At 42.1% G+C, this 17,902-nt stretch overlaps 1 protein-coding gene across 1 annotated transcript; it reads right to left on the bottom strand.

Moving 5' to 3' along the window:
• On the bottom strand, nt 1–13,137 carry LOC130223371 (glutathione hydrolase 1 proenzyme-like). The gene is made up of 9 exons (XM_056456418.1): nt 13,032–13,137; nt 12,708–12,897; nt 12,039–12,199; nt 11,784–11,948; nt 9,468–9,616; nt 7,963–8,153; nt 312–412; nt 95–217; nt 1–5 (listed from the first exon to the last, which is right to left on the bottom strand). The coding sequence occupies exons 1-9, from the start codon at nt 13,135–13,137 to the stop codon at nt 1–3; spliced, it is 1,191 nt and encodes a 396-aa protein (XP_056312393.1).
• Nucleotides 13,138–17,902: the final 4,765 nt, after the last annotated feature.

The following is a 17,902-nucleotide window of genomic DNA, read 5'->3' on the forward strand; positions in this document are numbered from 1 at the left end:
TTAATCTAAAGGTAATGCAAAAGTACATTAATATAAATGTGTAACAAATGTAATCTAAATGTAATCAAAAAGTACATTAATTTAAATATGTAACAAAAGTAATCTAAATGTAATTTCGTCCCTCCTTCTGCTCCAACCACCATTCTGACTTTTTCACTATTTTCTTTCTCTTCGTCCAGTATTATTGTGGGACACATTGATGACAGGGGTCTTTTACCTGGTCAAAAAACAGCAACATTTACATTTAAGTAGGTGATTTTACTTAATATTGTAACTCAAATTAAACTACTCAAATAATCTTTTTTCTTTACCTGGTTGAATTTTGTTATGTTCACTTGTCACCTGAGTGAAATCTGACATCTGGTCATTAAATATAATGCCTGTACACTCTGACATCACACCAGAACCGAAACTGTTAGACCACAAATACCCGAACGCATGCACAGAGAGAGAGAGAGAGAGAGACTTTGACTTTTCACAACACCTTTAATGAACATTAAAATGAATACATCATCCAAAAAGTTATAAAAAAAACTTTTTTTTTCTTTTTAGTTTTTAATAAAACGAACATTTACCACTTAAACACCAATTTTCCTGAATCCCACACAGTCACCAAAACCCCTCCAATACCCCATTTCTATTCAAAATACAGAATATTATTGACATGTCTGTAATATGTATATTCAATCACCACTCGCGACTCCACTAAAGATTTAAACAGAGTAATTATGTTAACATTTTCACCAGAATTTTTACATTGATGAGATTTTAAAATCACAAGTTTAGCTTGTCCAAATTAAGAAATTGATAAGTGTGCATTTTTGCTGACAAGACTTCTTGTATCTGCAACCAAAAATGAATAGACTATTAGAAAATAAAGCCTAATCTTACAATCATATTCTCTAATAGTTCAAGCAATGGTTTAAGTCTGACACATTCACAGAACATATGAAAGACATTGTCGAGAAGGTTACAAAAAGGACATACTGGTTGAACAGTCTCATTAATCTTGGACACAAAAGAACTTGAGGCTATAATACAATGTAGTATTCTCCACTGAATGTCTCCACATCTTTTGGAGGTAGGAGGCTTATAAAATAACCTCCAAGATGGATGGATATCAGTGGAAACAGAAAGCCAAGACCTCCATTTAGTGTCCGGTCTTTGCAACAACTGACCCAATTGTGAAATTCACACACATATGGTATAACACCTTTTTCTCAAAGCAATTAAAATCCAATGCACCATACCCTTTCAGCAACTTTATCTGGTTATTCTCATCAGATTCCCAATCTTTAAAAACAACTTTAAGTACAGGAAAAGACCTATGGATAAAACCACACCGTAGAACATTATTAATAAAATCAGTAAAACTCTGTGGAAAAGCTGCCCTAATATTCTTCATTAGACCTTCTACGATTCTTAATGAATTTATCCCAGTTTGACTGGCAATTACATGTGCTGGTTTCCATTGTCCATCATTAAAATCAATCAGATCGATGACTTTTGTTAAGCCAGCAGTCAGCCATTTAGTAATTAAAGAAGATGGCACATTGTCTAACTGAAAAAGTGGATTGAAAAAAAGAGGTTCTAAAACACCATAATGGTCATCTTCATGTCTCAAAATTTTAAAACAACTCCAAAACTTGATCAATCCCAAATAAAACCTAAAAGGCAATGATTGCACTTTTTCTAGGAGATTCTTCTGCATTAAAAACAACTGTTTTTCTATACCGAATCCACCAATTTTCTGCAGTATATATGATCCAAATACAACCCAAGGCGCAGGTTCAGAATTGTACAAAAGCTTTTGTAGTGACTGTAGCCTCATTGCCAAGACCTTGGACTCTAGGTGTATTAGCCCTTGACCACCCTCTGCCACAGGTAGATAAAGGACACCTGGAGGAAGCCAATGGCAGCCATCCCAAAAAAAATTAACAAATGCCTTTTGTACTCCAGAAAGTAATTCTTTTGGCGGATCCAAAACAGTAAATTTGTGCCATAGCATAGAAGCTGCTAAATTATTAATGACCAAACATCTCCCCCTAAAGGAGAGGTGTGGAAGAATCCATCGCCACTTAAGAATTCTTAAAATTACCTTGTCTGCTAACCCTTGCCAGTTCTTATCTGTATATTCGTTTGTCCCAAAATATATTCCAAGGATTCTGAACCCATCTTTGGCCCAGCTACATTGCTGAGGTAAACTAGGTGGTCCTGCATCCTGCCAGTCACCCAACAATAAGGATGTACATTTCTCCCGATTATTACGTGCTGATGAGGCTTGCTGATATGTGTTTAAAGAGGAAGTTAAAATCGAAACATCTTTTGAATCTTTTATAACGTTACGGTTACTAAAGTAACCCTTCGTTCCCCGAGGGGGGGAACGGAAATGCTATGTGGAAACTTCCACTATGGGGATTTCGTCAGAAACCAATCATCTGAAAGAGTATAAAAACGGGCCAATGAAATGCCAATGAGTTGGCAGCGTCAGCGTGCACAGCTGGCGTCAATGACAATCAGTCATGCTATGAAGACGCAGCCAGTGCCATGCTCGACATCCTTTTCTAGCTGAAGAGACTTTCACGCTCAACAGCTAAGGGACAATCGTTGTGGCGAAGGAACATAGCATTTCCGTTCCCTCCCTCGGGGAACGAAGGGTTACTTTAGTAACCGTAGCGTTCCCCTTCGGATGGGGAACTCCAATGCTATGTGGAAACTTCCACTATGGGGAAATCTATGGAAAACGCCACAACGAAAGAACCTTACTGCGTCCCTGGCGAAGGGTGTGCCACGCAGTAGAGCGAGCGCACCTACAACGCCCCGAGACACAGTCTTCCAACGTGTCCCCTGGCCCTCACTTACCTGTTCAGAACAGTTATATTTTTCGGGGAGTCGCAATAACCCAGTAAAATAGGTTTTGATACGACAGTACGTTGGGAAAGCGTTCAGTCCCGATAGGGAGGACGCTGCGGAGCTCACCTGTTACCCAGAGGGGAGACCTGGTGACAACCTATGGACTAGCCCAGAACGCGGGCTGACCAGCGGGCATGCCGACAACGTAACGGGCCAACACCTGACTCCTCCGCTGAGTCAGGTGCTGGGGGCCTCGGAGGAACTCTGCAGGGTTCGCCAAAGAAATGGGGAATTAAACTGACAAAGCTGAAAAAGCGCACGTATCTCTGGGTTAGGGAGAGTGGCGCAGAAAGCGTGTTTCGACACCTCAACCGAATCGTTTCCTCAATCACCAAGGGTTACCTAATACCCTTGAGGAAACCGGCTCCACTCGCAGATTGTAACCTTGCAAATGTATTGGGTGTCACCCAACCCGTAGCTCTACAAATGTCTGTCAGAGAGGCGCCGCGTGCTAACGCCCAGGAGGATGCGATGCTCCGTAGTGGAGTGCGCTCTCACCCCCGGGGGACACGGCTCACCCTGGCTCAAAGGCGAGGGAGATGGCATCCACTATCCAGTGGGCCAACCTCTGTTTAGATACGGCACTTCCCTTCTGCCGACCACTGTAACGGACAAAGAGCTGGTCAGAGGATCTAAGGCTCTGAGTGTGGTCCACATATGTTCGCAAAGCGCGAACAGGACACAACAATGAAAGGGCTGGGTCTGCCTCCTCCACAGGCAGCGCTTGCAGGCTCACTACCTGATCCTTAAATGGCGTGGTAGGAACCTTGGGCACATAGCCGGGCCGGGGTCTCAGGACAACGTGAGAGTAGGCCGGCCCGAATTCTAGGCACGAGTCACTGACCGAAAATGCCTCCAGGTACCCAACCCTCTTAACCGATGCCAACGCGACCAGCAGAGCTGTCTTCAAGGACAGAAATCTCAAGGATACTGAGTCGAGTGGTTCGAAGGGATCCCCACGTTGGCTCGTAGCACTACCGCGAGATCTCAAGAGGGCATGAGAGGGGGGCGGGGTGGAAACATCCGCCTCGTACCTCTGAGGAACCGGATGATGAGGTTATGCCTCCCCACAGTGCCGCCATCCACGCATCATGATGAGCGGAGATGGTGGCCACGTAAACCCTCAGTGTGGAGCGCGACAGCCTTCGCTCCACCTGTCCTGAAGGAAAGAAAGCACAGCACTGATCTGGCAAGATCGGGGGTCTTCTCAGCGAGAAGCGCACCACTCAGTGAATAGACTCCACTCCAGGGCGTAGGCATGCCTCGTAGAAAAGATTGAAAGAGTGAATAAACGTGCAGTCCTGCAATAATCTATTATTAAAACGCCAATGGTATTTAAAAGGCTTAGAAAGAGAGACTGATACAACAACTGATACATAGTGATGATCAGACAAGAAAGATGGTGCAATCGAGCAATTAAAAAACCTACCTTTAGTGCCCTTTTCAACATAAAACCGATCAAGCCTTGCCCCTGACAAATTATTTGAATTATTGTTTAACCATGTGTACTGTCTGACTCCAGGAAAAGCTTCCCTCCACACATCAACTTACTTATGTTCATTAATTATTTTTTTTAAACACTCAGCAGAAGAATTATGAGGTTCATTGTGATTCCTGTCCAGATGTGAATCAATAGTGCAATTAAAATCCCCTCCAATTACAATCATATTCCCCCGAGGACACTGTAATATGCCATCAGAAAGTATTTTAAAGAAAGAAACACGGTCATGACCAACAGTTGGTGCATATACATTAATAAAAGAGAAAAAGGCATCTCCTATAACAATATCAGCCCTCAATATACGACCGGGTATTATTTCTATTGCATTTGACTGCATACTGACATGTGGGGAAATAAGAAATGCTACACCAGCACTAAGGTTTGTGCCATGGCTTAGTAAAACATTTCCTTTCCACCCACTATGCCACTGTGCCTGATTTTGATGGTCTGTATGCATTTCTTGCAAGAAAATAACATCAGCCTTTTTGAGCCGCAGATAATCAAATAAAGCAACTCTCTTTTTAGTGCTCCGACAACCGTTAACATTAAAGGTCGCAATGTTTAAGGTTGCCATGGAAAAAAGAATGCAAATAATAAAATATATAATCTTACACATTAGTCCTGTTTGTTTTTTTCTCAATCCAAATTATCAATCATTTTTTAAACAGTAGTGACATGTTTCCTTAATCGGAATCTTTTAAGTTTATCGAGCTCATCCAATGATGCTTTTCTCATTGCTACAGCACAGGATTCCACAAACAGTTGTAAATCTGGGAAATACTTCTCTAGTTTTGGCCTTCGTTGATTAAAGGTTTCATCAAGAAAACTGTTAAGTTCTTGTACTGTGTAATAAGATGGCTTTATTTGCGAATTGCGTCTTTTTTCAACACGACTTTCTTTTATATTGTCATTAACAAGATCCATCACATATTCTTCTTAACTATCATAATTAATGTCAATGGACTGAGCCTCACCACTCTCGGACAGTTGATCAGCTTCAGCCAGTACCAGGCCATCAGTCTCTCGCGAGTCTCCCCCGAGCCCGTTCAGCTCTGCGGGGTGCTCCGGTTCATCACTGTTTCCAGCAGCAGCGGTTCCACCGCTCGCCGCGCTGCGCACTTCAGCGCATACATCAGTGTTCACCGAACACTCTCCTGCAGTCTCATTCGCTGCATCCACTTTCAGATTGTCATCGTCTTTTAACAATGAATCTGAATCAGCCCGTTGGTCAGTTTCGTCACTGTCATTCTGGTTTTCATTTTCCGTTCCAACTTGCTCCGCGATTGCGGTCGGCTCAGTCTCATTCACATTTATATTTTGGTTTGTCATCTTATTATTTGTACATCTCAATTTTGTATGACCGTAAACCCCACAAGAGAAGCATTTGATTGACTCTGTGCTGATAAAAATTGTGTTATCTTTACCGGCCAGAGTCAATTTTGCAGAGACGTCCAAGTGTTGGAATTCAGCATTCAAAATGATAGCAGTTTGGCGTCTAAAAGACATAATGTGTTTTAATTCTGGTTTTTTTTTTACCTTTTTAAGTGGTATCATTTTAATTGGCATCACAATTTTGCCATAGCGGCTAAGTAACCGCTCGAGTGATTCATTCGAGATGAATGGAGGCACATTAGAGAGAGTTACCTTTTTTGAAGGGCTCGACAGTGGTAACACGGGTAAAAAAGTATCGCCAACAGACAGTCCGGCCTCAACTAAGTGATGAACCATAGACTCTTCCTTCAAAAACACAACAACTGCCTTGTTCATTCTGGATGCCGATAATATATTCCTGGCACCTATTTCTGCGCTTATAGCTGTCCAACAGTCCTCAATGGTGATTGATTCATCCGGTAAACATTTACAACCATGTCGGGCTGTTAAACAAGCAAACCCATCTGAATCTGTCAGCATGTTGTCGACCTCTAGATAATTAAATGTTATAAACTAAATCTCACTTGTAGAAAAAAAGAGAAAATGAATGAAAACTCACTCAAACAAGCCGCCAGTCGCTCAAACACTCACGCAGCCCTCCCAGCTACTCCGTACATCCGCACATGCGCGCACACGCAGAGAGAGAGAAAGAGAGAGAGAGAATAAAAAAAAAAAAAAAAACAGCAAAAGAACATATACAGTTGATGTCAGAATTATTAGCCCCCTTTGAATGTTTTTCTTCTTTTTTAAATATTTCCCAAATGATGTTTAACAGATTCAGGACATGTTCACAGTATGTCTGATAATATTTGTTCTTCTGGAGAAAGTCATATTTTTTTTAATTTCGGCTAGAATAAAAGCAGTTTTTAAGTTTTTAAACACCATTTTAAGGTCAATATTATTAGCCCCTTTTTAAGCTATATATTTTTCGATAGTCTACAGAACAAACCATCATCATACAATAACTTGCCTAATTACCCTAACCCCCCTCATTCATTCATTCATTCATTCATTCATTCATTTTCTTGTCGGCTTAGTCCCTTTATTAATCCGGGGTCACCACAGCGGAATGAACCGCCAACTTATCCAGCTCGTTTTTACGCAGCGGATGCCCTTCCAGCCATAACCCATCTCTGGGAACCCTAACCTGCCTAATTAACCTAATTAACCTAGTTAAGTAAAATATATGGTGGATTAAGTGAATGTCTCTTTAAGCTGTATAGAAGTGGCTTGAAGAATATCTAGTCTAATATTATTTAATGTCATCATGACAAAGAGAAAATAAATCAGTTATTAGAGATCAGTTATTAAAACTATTATGATTAGAAATGTGTTGAAAATATATTCTCTTTGTTAAACAGAAATTAGGAAGACAAGGTCGCTGGGTTGCTGGTTCGAACCTCCGCTCAGTTGCCGTTTCTGTGAGGAGTTTGCATGTTTTCCCTGTGTTCGCGTGGGTTTCCTCCGGGTCCTCCGGTTTCCTCCACAATCCAAAGACATGCAGTACAGGTGAATTGGGTTGGCTAAATTGTCTGTAGTGTATGAGTCTGTGAGTGTGTGTGGATGTTTCCCAGAGATGGGTTGCAGCTGGAAGGGCATCCGCTGCGTAAAAATGTGATGGATAAATTGGCAGTTCATTCCGCTGTGGCGACCACGGATTAATAAAGGGACTAAGCAGACAAGAAAATGAATAAATGAATGAACGAATAAACAGAAATTGGGAAAAAAATAAACAGGGGGGCTAATAATTCTGACTTCAACTGTATGTCTAATATAACACATAATTAATAATTAATAATACATATCTCACATATATTAATAACTATATACATTCCATATATGGCAATACATTTTATAGGCTACACATGTAGCCTATAGGGAATTGTTCCATTTTGATTAAAGGATTCATATATCAGTAGGGCATATATAAACATGTATGCTATATTTCTATTTGAATTTATTTCCTGGGTGTATTAATGTTCCCCCACTGCAAACAAAAACTATACAGGCTTGTTTTATAACTAAATGTACATTTAAATACATCTATCGTAACGCCTGTCTTAACTGTGCAGCGTTTGGATGTAAATAGCTTCAACTAGATGTTTCAGATTTCTTACTAGTCATTAATGCTGCTGGTCACCGCCACTGCATTGCCTTCTGCATCGATGACAGACACATGAGATGTGCCGCTGTCATCAGGTACAGAATTAGTGACATTGTGCCGCTTGCTGCAGGCTGTTGCAATGCTATCATTAATCTCACTCCTCTTGTGGTCCGCAAAGCTGTCTGTGATCATGTTTTTGATAACCTATAAAAACAAAATTAGTAAATCATGTAAATAGGGACATTGAAGACTTTGAGAAAATCAAAGTGTGCTGGATCCTTGTCCAATCAGTTTGATCAAATGTGGCAAAAGGTAAGAAAGCAGAGAAATTCAACTCCAGAAGTCAAATTTCCTGTATATGTGTCACAATCACCAGTGATCTAATCCTGGAAGATCGCTGGTAAACACGCAGATCGATATAGAACTACAAATCCACCAGTATATGGACTAAAAGTTCAGTCGTGCACCGCTCTGACGCACCTGTTCAGGATTTTGCTGATTGCGCACACACACACACACACACACAGCCGGAGGATTGTCAAGGACTGATTACATGGATTTTAAAAACAGCACACACGTGCATCAGTGCTGAGTCTTGTTTAGCTGCATTGTGAACATTATATACGTTTTCCTTGCCCTGCCTTGCTGGTTTTAACCCTTGCTTTGTTTTGTTTGTTTACTGTTTATTCCTGTCTGCTTCCTGCCTTTTTACCATCTGCCTGTTTATCGACCACGATTGCCCGTATACATCTGTTTGTTCCTGTATTGACCAATCGCTTGCCTGACAATTCTTCCGATAAACCTGCATTTGGATCCGCACTTCTGTTGTCAGCATCACATCAAATTATAATATGAGGAAACAATACTCATATCAACACCCGTCTGATGGCATATGCTCACCCTACTGCTCTTCTCCAATGTTTACAAAAATCCACATCACCTCCACCACAGCACCAATAAACCATCATGCCTTCCCTACATCCCTTTCCCCAATCCCAATTACTTATGGTTTCATTTATTATATACTCTCTCATTCCTTCTCACTTCTTCTTCTTTTCACTTTATAATCTTTACTCTCTGTCCAACTATTGTTTTTTGTAATTTCTTATAATTTAATTTCCTCCTCTCTTTAATCTCTCCTTTCCAAATTCCAAACACGTTCATGATTTAGAGATGTATGTTCAATGCCACTAACACTCATATCCCAATATCTCACAGTTACATGACTCCTCCCTTTGCTTCATCAGCCAATCACTATGTGCATATTTAATAAGCATGCTGACATCATCCATAGTGATGTAAACTCCGCCCTCACTCTCAGCTGAAGACTTCTTTCTATTCCTATAAAAAGTTAATCTCAGCTGCTCTGTGTATAGATTTGAGGAGAAAACTCTTAGCTAAAAACATTTACTGCTATTTACTTAAGAGAACTCTTAGTGGTGAGATAAAATGTTTTGTGAATACAGGTTAGGAAGTTAACTTGAGGCCCAAGGAATCCACAAGTAGAGTTGAACTCACCTCATTGATGATTGGGAATTTAAGTGGGTCTCCCAGATTACTCTTCTCTGCATTAGCTAAGCAGAAATCCTCTATGATGCGGTGATAAGTCAAAGTCAAGTTCTCTGCTGTGGACACACTTTCATTTGTGAGATCATAACCTGTAGAACCTGAAATCAAATGTTATATTGCCTGAAATGAACCATGTTTATGTATTTAAGAACTAAAGAGCAAAATTAAAGTGTAAATTTTAATGCTTGATAATCCTGAACACTCCTGTGAATATCTGACGTGTGTGAATGTTACCATGTTAAGGACTCAAATACAGCAACTGCTTTTGTTGTGGAGTGGATGTGGCTACAAACATCCAGAATCAGAAGAGGGTAGAATACCCCCAAAATACAAGTAAAACTACTTTTAAAAAAATCCAGAATGAACTTCATCAAGGGCTGTAAGTCAGACCTCTTCTTGAACATATGCTCTCTTTATTTGATGTAAAACTCTGCAGGTTAAAGAGCCCATATTATGGGTTTTTGAAAATGCCCTTCCATGTAGTGTGTCACACAGCTCTAAGTGAAGTGAAATATCCAGCTAAGGCTTAAATCTGTAAGTGTACAGTGTTTAAAACTATTGATTCATCTATAAAAGAGTCGACTCATAGTGCTTCAAACGAGTCGTCTTGATAACGAGTCATTAGGTGTTTCGCGATGACGCAGCCACGAAACACAAGCCTCGCCAGTAGTTACGCGCGCAAACCAGGGAGATTTGAAACCTGCGGCCCCGCCCACTAACACAGAAAAAACACTCACACACACACACACACACACACACACAGACGCCGCCGGTCGAATGAAGTCACGCTGTGCTCAGATGGATAATATTGACAGTCTCTACCCAAAGATGAAACTGTGAAGAGTCAGTGGTTGAGGTTTATTCACTAGTGTAAGTAAGTGCGATTAAAATTGTTGCCTCGTTTACTCTAGCTTGCAAATTATGTATTTATTGTGTTTTGTTACTTGTTAACCTGGTACAGTACACGCGGTTACTCTTTATATTCTCTTATCACATGTAAGCCACGTTGAAAACGCGACGCGTGCCGCTTTGTTTACGGATTTAACGTTAAATGCTTTTGTGAGCTCGCGTTCCACTGCCGTTTGTCATTGCTATGGCCATCGTAAGCTAGGAGACAGAAGACTCGTGTCGCTCTCCCTAGTTCTGAGGAGGAACGTAATGTGTGTGTGTTTGTGTTTGTGTGTGTGTGTGTGTGTGTGTGTGTGTGTGTGTGTGTGTGTGTGTGTGTGTGTGAGAGAGAGAGAAAAAGAGCAGGTCGAGTGTGTGACACCTTGGGGCTAGGAGACAGGAGACTCGTGTCGATCTCCCTAGTTCTGAGGAGGAACGTGATGTGTGTGTGTTTGTGTGTGTGTGTGAGAGAGAGAAAAAGAGCAGGTCGAGTGTGTGGGGGCTAGGAGACAGGAGACTCGCGTCGCTCTCCCTAGTTCTTCTGAGGAGCGTTGTGTGTGTGTGTGAGAGAGAGAGAGAGAGAGAGAGAGAGAGAGAGAGAGAGAGAGAGAGAGAGAGAGAGAGAGAGAGAGAGAGAGAGAGAGAGAAAAAGAGAGCAGTTAAAGTGGCTAGGAGACTCGCATCGATCTCCCCAGTTCTTCTGAGGAGGGTTGTGTGTGTGTGTAAAAAGCCTTACACTATGAAGCGCGTGTGCACTGTGACTACTTTTATATTGTTGATTACCAGCTGGGCATTTCACTCTGTCTCGTGCTGAAGCCTGTCACTGTCGACCAATCGCAGCAGGCTGTCATCGGTCCAATCAGCACAGATTAGCTTCGCGCTGAGGAGGGGGTTGGGAACAAATGAATCGCTGAACGATTCATATGGGAGTCGCTGGGATAATTAGGTAAAAATAAATGCAGATTATAAGACCATCAAAGTGTTTTATGACCTTGCATGCATACTAGACTGTTGTTGGAGACCCTTACAACCTACATATGACCCTATTTCATGTATAATATGGGCTCTTTAAGAGTAAATTAGGTATTATATTAATATAAAAGTAAATTAAGAGTTTCTTTTTATCAAAAAATATTTCAATTGTATCTATACATTTCCACTATTTCAAAATCTAAATGTATTTTTCATCAAAAATAAATCATCCTCTCTAGCATTCTCTATCTAAATTCTTTATCTTTATTACTCTGATATGCAGTTGAAATGAGTGCATTGAGTGAGTGCTGTCTGTCACTGTCTCTGTGTACTAAATACCACACTCTAAACTTAATTTAAAAGGTGAAATTAAAAAACAACTAAGTGAACGTATTTTGCTACTACCTTCTGTACCGTTGCCCAGGAGTATTTTGAGTATCAGAGTGAACACAGGTCCACCGAATGGAGCAGTAGGAGCATGAAATGTGTATTTCCCCACATCAAAGCTCAATGCAGGCTCTGACAACACTGCCGTATAATTCTTTAGGTCCTCACGAGTGATATTTCCTCCTGGGTTTTGAGAAACAAAGATTAACACACTTTAAACAAATTTTGTGAGCAGAATCTCAAATATGTAATAAGATTTATGCATGAAATAACCTGCAGCCTTGATATCATCCACTATACTCTGAGTCAGTGACCCATTGTAAAATGCATTTGCTCCATGTTTTGCTATCTTCCTATAGGTGGCAGCAAGTTGGGGAAAACTTATAGTATCATGTTCCTTCAAGGTGTTATTGTTTGAGTCGCAAAACACTTCACTGAAAAGAAGTAAAAGACAAGAGTAAATCAAGAGGATGTTTTCATTACAGTTTTTTACCATGCATTTGTCCAATCTGCAGTCACACACTGCAAAAAGGCTGTTCTTACTTAGATATTTTGTCTTGTTTCTGGTCCAAATATTGAAAAATACTTACATTAAGAAGCATTTTCTAGACAAGCAAAAATATAGTGTTGTTTTAAGAAATCATAGGTCAAAAATAAGTTTTTCTTTGAAACAAGCAGAATAATCTACCAGCAGGGTAAGAAAAATAATCAAGTCAAAAGGAAAAACAAGATTATTTTGTTTGAAAAAAGTACTTGGAAAATGCTTGTTAGCAACTGAGACTGTGGCTGTAATGCAGACCTAATTTGCATACAGTGTTACAGGTATGATAGTACCAGAACCGACGATCTTCATTTGTTATGTTTATCTGTAGCCAAAATATATTCAATTTTTATTCTGCCTTACTCATTCTCTATGTTTGCACCATACATAAATATCCTCACCACAATGCTATATTGTTCAGAATTTTCTCTTTTTCATCATTGATGGCTCTGGCCAGGGCTGTGCCAATCTTAAATCCATCCCATGCCAGCTTTATACTGGGCTCAAACAGCTCTTTCCATGGCAGTCTCCCGTACCTTTTGTGTGCCATTTCATAACCCCGCAGTTCTCCTGGTACAGCTATTAACAATCCTGACAATCAGGACAAAAACAAAAGAGAAGATCAAGTCATTTATGATCCTGAACAAAATATTCAGTTTAATGTTTTCATAGAATATCATCAACAGCTTCTGTGTGGATTAATGTGCTCTCATGAGGGTTCATACCTGGTTTTGGTTTTTTGGAGTTATTGCCAAACATGTCGGCTGTAGCACTCCTTGGGGCAGTCTCTCGAGCATTAATTGTCTCCACCTTTCCTGTAGATGAAAACATTCAACTTTACATTTTCATTTAATGCAGTGAGGTGTTGGTCATACCCATAGTCCACAGATCATCAAGGTTTATTGTCAGCATTATTTGTAGTTCTTGAAACTTTTTGAATATGCAACGGTCCACTGGGAGGTGATCTGTGTAACATCATAAGTGAAGTTTACTTCTAAACTAATTTGGAGAGGATCACATGCTTATGATTGCTTGCGGCTGGTCCCACATTATTCAATTTATGATTCATCAATCAGACGACTCCTAAGCCACTATAAATACCCTCAGGTCCATTTCACAGCCATCTTCATTTTGAACAATCCCCCCTTCCACCCCTACGCCTCCTCCTTTTCTAGATGGGTGACCCAGTGGTTAGCACTGTTGCCTCACAGCAAGAACGTCACTGGAACTGTATTGTGTACATACAAAACTAACTGAAACTAACTAAAATGATAGCAAAAACCTCCTTCGTTTTCGTATTTGTAAATGTATTTAATACATAATCTTACTGTAAGCCTTTTAGAAGTAAATCTATTTACTCCGCGCTGCAGGTGTTTGACCCGTATGGCACCTCAGAGTCTAGTCCTGCTGCCATTGGCCAGATAGAGAGTCATCCTCGCTGTTGCTCCCGCGACAAAAACAACGAGTGGACATGACAGCAGCACGGTGACAGCATTAAATACAGAGACTTAAAACTATTACGTTAACACCTTTGTGTCCAATAATGGGTTTTATCTCTGTATCGCGATCGCGAATGAATCTTTTTAACCGGATCTTCTAAGTGAACCGGTTGAACTAGTTCACCTAATCGAACTGAATCAATTGAAACGATTCGCGTCTCCAGTAAGCACTTGTCCACAAACTACTTACTTTTAACAAGCCCAATACCCCCTCTAACTCTAAATAATCCAATATATAGTCTTATTCAGTTATTAGAACAGTGGCGTTACACTAGATCAAATTTCAGAAGCGGTTAACCGATAAAATTGCGCATTCGTGATTCAGTGAACCGAGCACAACAGTACATGACAGCCTGCTGTGACTGAACTAAACTTCAACAACTGCAGCGCGGGTAAACCGAGAGCTTAAATGAGAGGATCTGGTGAAACGTAAGTTTATTTTATAAAAGAAAATCGTAATGGAGTTTAAATATGTAAATCATGCTTCAGTTGGGTTGCAAAACTTTACTGTAAGACATTTTTCAGATCAAGGTGATGTTTTAATTGACTGCCCTACTGAAAAAAACAGCTTAAACCAGCCTAGGCTGGTTGGCTGAGTTTAGCTGGTTGACCAGCCTGGTTTTAGAGGGGTTTTTGCCATTTCCAGGCTGGTTTCCAGCCATTTCCAGCCTGGTCTTGGCTGGTCAGGCTGGAAAATGACCAGCTAAAACCAGCTTGACCACCTAGCCAGGCTGGGAGCCCAGCCAAAACCAGCTATGTCCAGCTTAAACCAGGCTGGTCAAGCTGGTTTTAGCTGGATTTAGCTGGTCATTTTCCACCCTGACCAGCTAGGACCAGCCTGGAAGTGGCCCAAACCCCTCTAAAACCAGGCTGGTCAACCAGCTAAAACCAGCCAACCAGCCTAGGCTGGTTTAAGCTGGATTTTTCAACAGGGTGAAATTACTATTGCTGACTACATAATGTTGAGTCCTAATATCAGCGTTAAAGATCTGTACTTCCCATCACTACTGCGTATCTAACCTCAGAATCAGCCTTGTGCACATATTGTACTTAAGGCTGCTATCTTGTGGGTTGTTGTATTTGAATTTGAGGATGGGTACATGGTAGTGGTAGATTATAGTGTTCATGTGCCCTCTGAATACAGGTTTCATAAAATGTATGGCTGAGTTTTTATTATACAATATTTATTCTGTTGATTTCGAATCTTGCACCTAACAAATATCTTCATTTAGAAAAAAAAAAAAAAACTAAAAAACTAAAACTAATATAAACTAAAACTGAGTCATTTCAAAATATAGAAACTAATAAACATAGTAAATCTGCCTCTAAAACGAATTAAAACTAACTAAATTTGAAAACAAAAAGTCAAAACGAAATAGAAACTAAATCTAATGAAAAATCCAAACCTATTATAACCTTGGTGACGTCACAGGGAAATGCAGGTGATGTTTACATTTACTTGGTCAAATGTGTTGCTTGCTTCTGAAAAAGTTGCTCATTTACCCCCAAGTAATGCCTGAACCGAGATTACCTTGTTCAAATCCAACAAGAATTAGTGGCTGAAATCAGCATCTAGGTGTCACGGTGGACTTACAAAAATACAAGATATATCCAAGTGCAGCAATGAAGTTTTAATAAGAAATAAGGGGACAGGCCAGGTACAAAAATCCAACAGAGACCAAAAGTACAAAACAATAAACAAAGTGAACAACAAACAAACCAAAACGATGAGTCAGTGAGCAGACTAGGACCATATAAGAGCCAGACAAAACAAAATCGTGTGAACAGAGTGCACAAGCAAACAGCAAAAATCCAAAGGCAAACTAAGCACAACATAACAAAGCTTATAAAGGACAACACTAATTAGACAATGACAGACAGCTGGAAACTATAGTGATCACGTGAATCACAAAACAGGAACAAAAAACAAAACACAACTAGTGTCTAGAAGACCACAAGATGGCACTACAACAGATGTGACATTACCCCCCCTCAAAGGGAGTGGCTACCAGACACTGCCAAATAAATGCTTCTCTAGGAGGGAGGCGGAATGGAGGTGGACAAGGGGGAGGGATGGTGGGACAAACCAAACATTGCAACGACAAAATCCTTACATGAAAAAAGCAGAATTGAATCTATAGGGACAAGAATAAAGTCCAAAACACAGATTAACCCAGTCCCAACATATCAATCCCCAATTAGAAAACCACCATGGTGGTATCATAGGGGAAAAGGTCCTTTTTAACCAGACATTGTTCCACCAAGATGCCACTGGTGGGTTTAGTAGCCCCCCATGTGGAACATAAGACCATCCTGATGGTCCAGGTGGAATCCCCTTCCTCTTCCATGTAGCATTGACTGGTTTAAATGGCAACGACCCACTAGCCTTAGAGGGCGAGGGTTTGTCGGCGCATGAGTGAGAAGCCTCTCCGGCTCTTGAGGACGAGGGCTCGCCGGCGCTTGAGGGCGAGGGCTCGACGGCGCTTGAGGGCTCGCTTGAGAACGAGGGCTCACTGGCGCTTGAGGGCTCGCTTGAGAACGAGGGCTCGCCGGCGCTTGAGGGCTCGCTTGAGAACGAGGGCTCGCCGGCGCTTGAGAGCGAGGGCTCGCCGGCGCTTGAGAGCGAGGGCTCGCCGGCGCTTGAGAGCGAGGGCTCGCCGGCGCTTGAGAGCGAGGGCTCGCCGGCGCTTGAGAGCGAGGGCTCGCCGGCGCTTGAGAGCGAGGGCTCGCCGGCGCTTGAGAGCGAGGGCTCGCCGGCGCTTGAGAGCGAGGGCTCGCCGGCGCTTGAGAGCGAGGGCTCGCCGGCGCTTGAGAGCGAGGGCTCGCCGGCGCTTGAGAGCGAGGGCTCGCCGGCGCTTGAGAGCGAGGGCTCGCCGGCGCTTGAGAGCGAGGGCTCGCCGGCGCTTGAGAGCGAGGGCTCGCCGGCGCTTGAGAGCGAGGGCCCGCCGGCGCTTGAGAGCGAGGGCCCGCCGGCGCTTGAGAGCGAGGGCCCGCCGGCGCTTGAGAGCGAGGGCCCGCCGGCGCTTGAGAGCGAGGGCCCGCCGGCGCTTGAGAGCGAGGGCCCGCCGGCGCTTGAGAGCGAGGGCTCGCCGGCGCTTGAGAGCGAGGGCTCGCCGGCACTTTGGGGCGAAGGCTCGCCGGCACTTTGGGGCGAAGGCTCGCCGGCACTTTGGGGCGAAGGCTCGCCGGCACTTTGGGGCGAAGGCTCGCCGGCACTTTGGGGCGAAGGCTCGCCGGCACTTTGGGGCGAAGGCTCGCCGGCACCTTGGGGCGAAGGCTCGCCGGCACCTTGGGGCGAAGACTCGCTGGCACTTGTGGACAAGGGCAAAATCTCACTGATCCTAGGAGACAAGGACTCACAAAAACTAAAAAATGACGTCTTCAAGATATAAAAAAAAACTGGCTCTTTAAGAATGGCAAAATCCAGTTCTGAAAAAATTGAAAATAAAGAATCCCCCAACTCTAGAGAGTCCTCAAAACATATGGTTTCAAGGACACACTCAGGCCTATCAGACAGTTCAGGTACTGGTTTGGAAATAGCCACAACACCGGGCTGAAGCTGAGAAATATCAATCAGTTTAGGCAGTGGCTCGAATATGGTCATAACCTCTAGCATAAAATCAGAACTAACTGCTGTTTTGCAAAAATGTTCAGAAGCATCCGCCTCATTTAACCAAACTTCCAAATGATCAGCCATCTTAGAAAGAGGTCCCGGAACAAAAACAAACTCCAATGGAGCCTCAGGATCAGAATTTTCCTTTGACGGGAATTCACAAAAATTAATTATGGGCTTGATTTCAACACTGGCCAAAATCTCATAAAGGGAGTCCAAATACTCTGAGATAGAGCGAGCACAGTCTAGGAGGGTGGTAACTTTAATAGGGGCTTCTGAAATATGAACAATCCCGGGAACCATGTCAACACTTTGCCTGTTCATTTTAAGATGAATAGCAAAATCCCAAAATTCAGTGATCCCAAGCTCCTCCAATTCCACAATAGAAAGAGGATAATCCAGACATTGATTAAAAATAGTCATTAGTTCATAATTAGACAACCTCAGTCCCACAGCCATAGTCCAAAACGACTGAGCAAAAGCT

Source organism: Danio aesculapii, chromosome 1 (assembly GCF_903798145.1).
Source record: "Danio aesculapii chromosome 1, fDanAes4.1, whole genome shotgun sequence".
In the NCBI taxonomy this organism is placed as follows: Eukaryota; Metazoa; Chordata; class Actinopteri; order Cypriniformes; family Danionidae; genus Danio; species Danio aesculapii.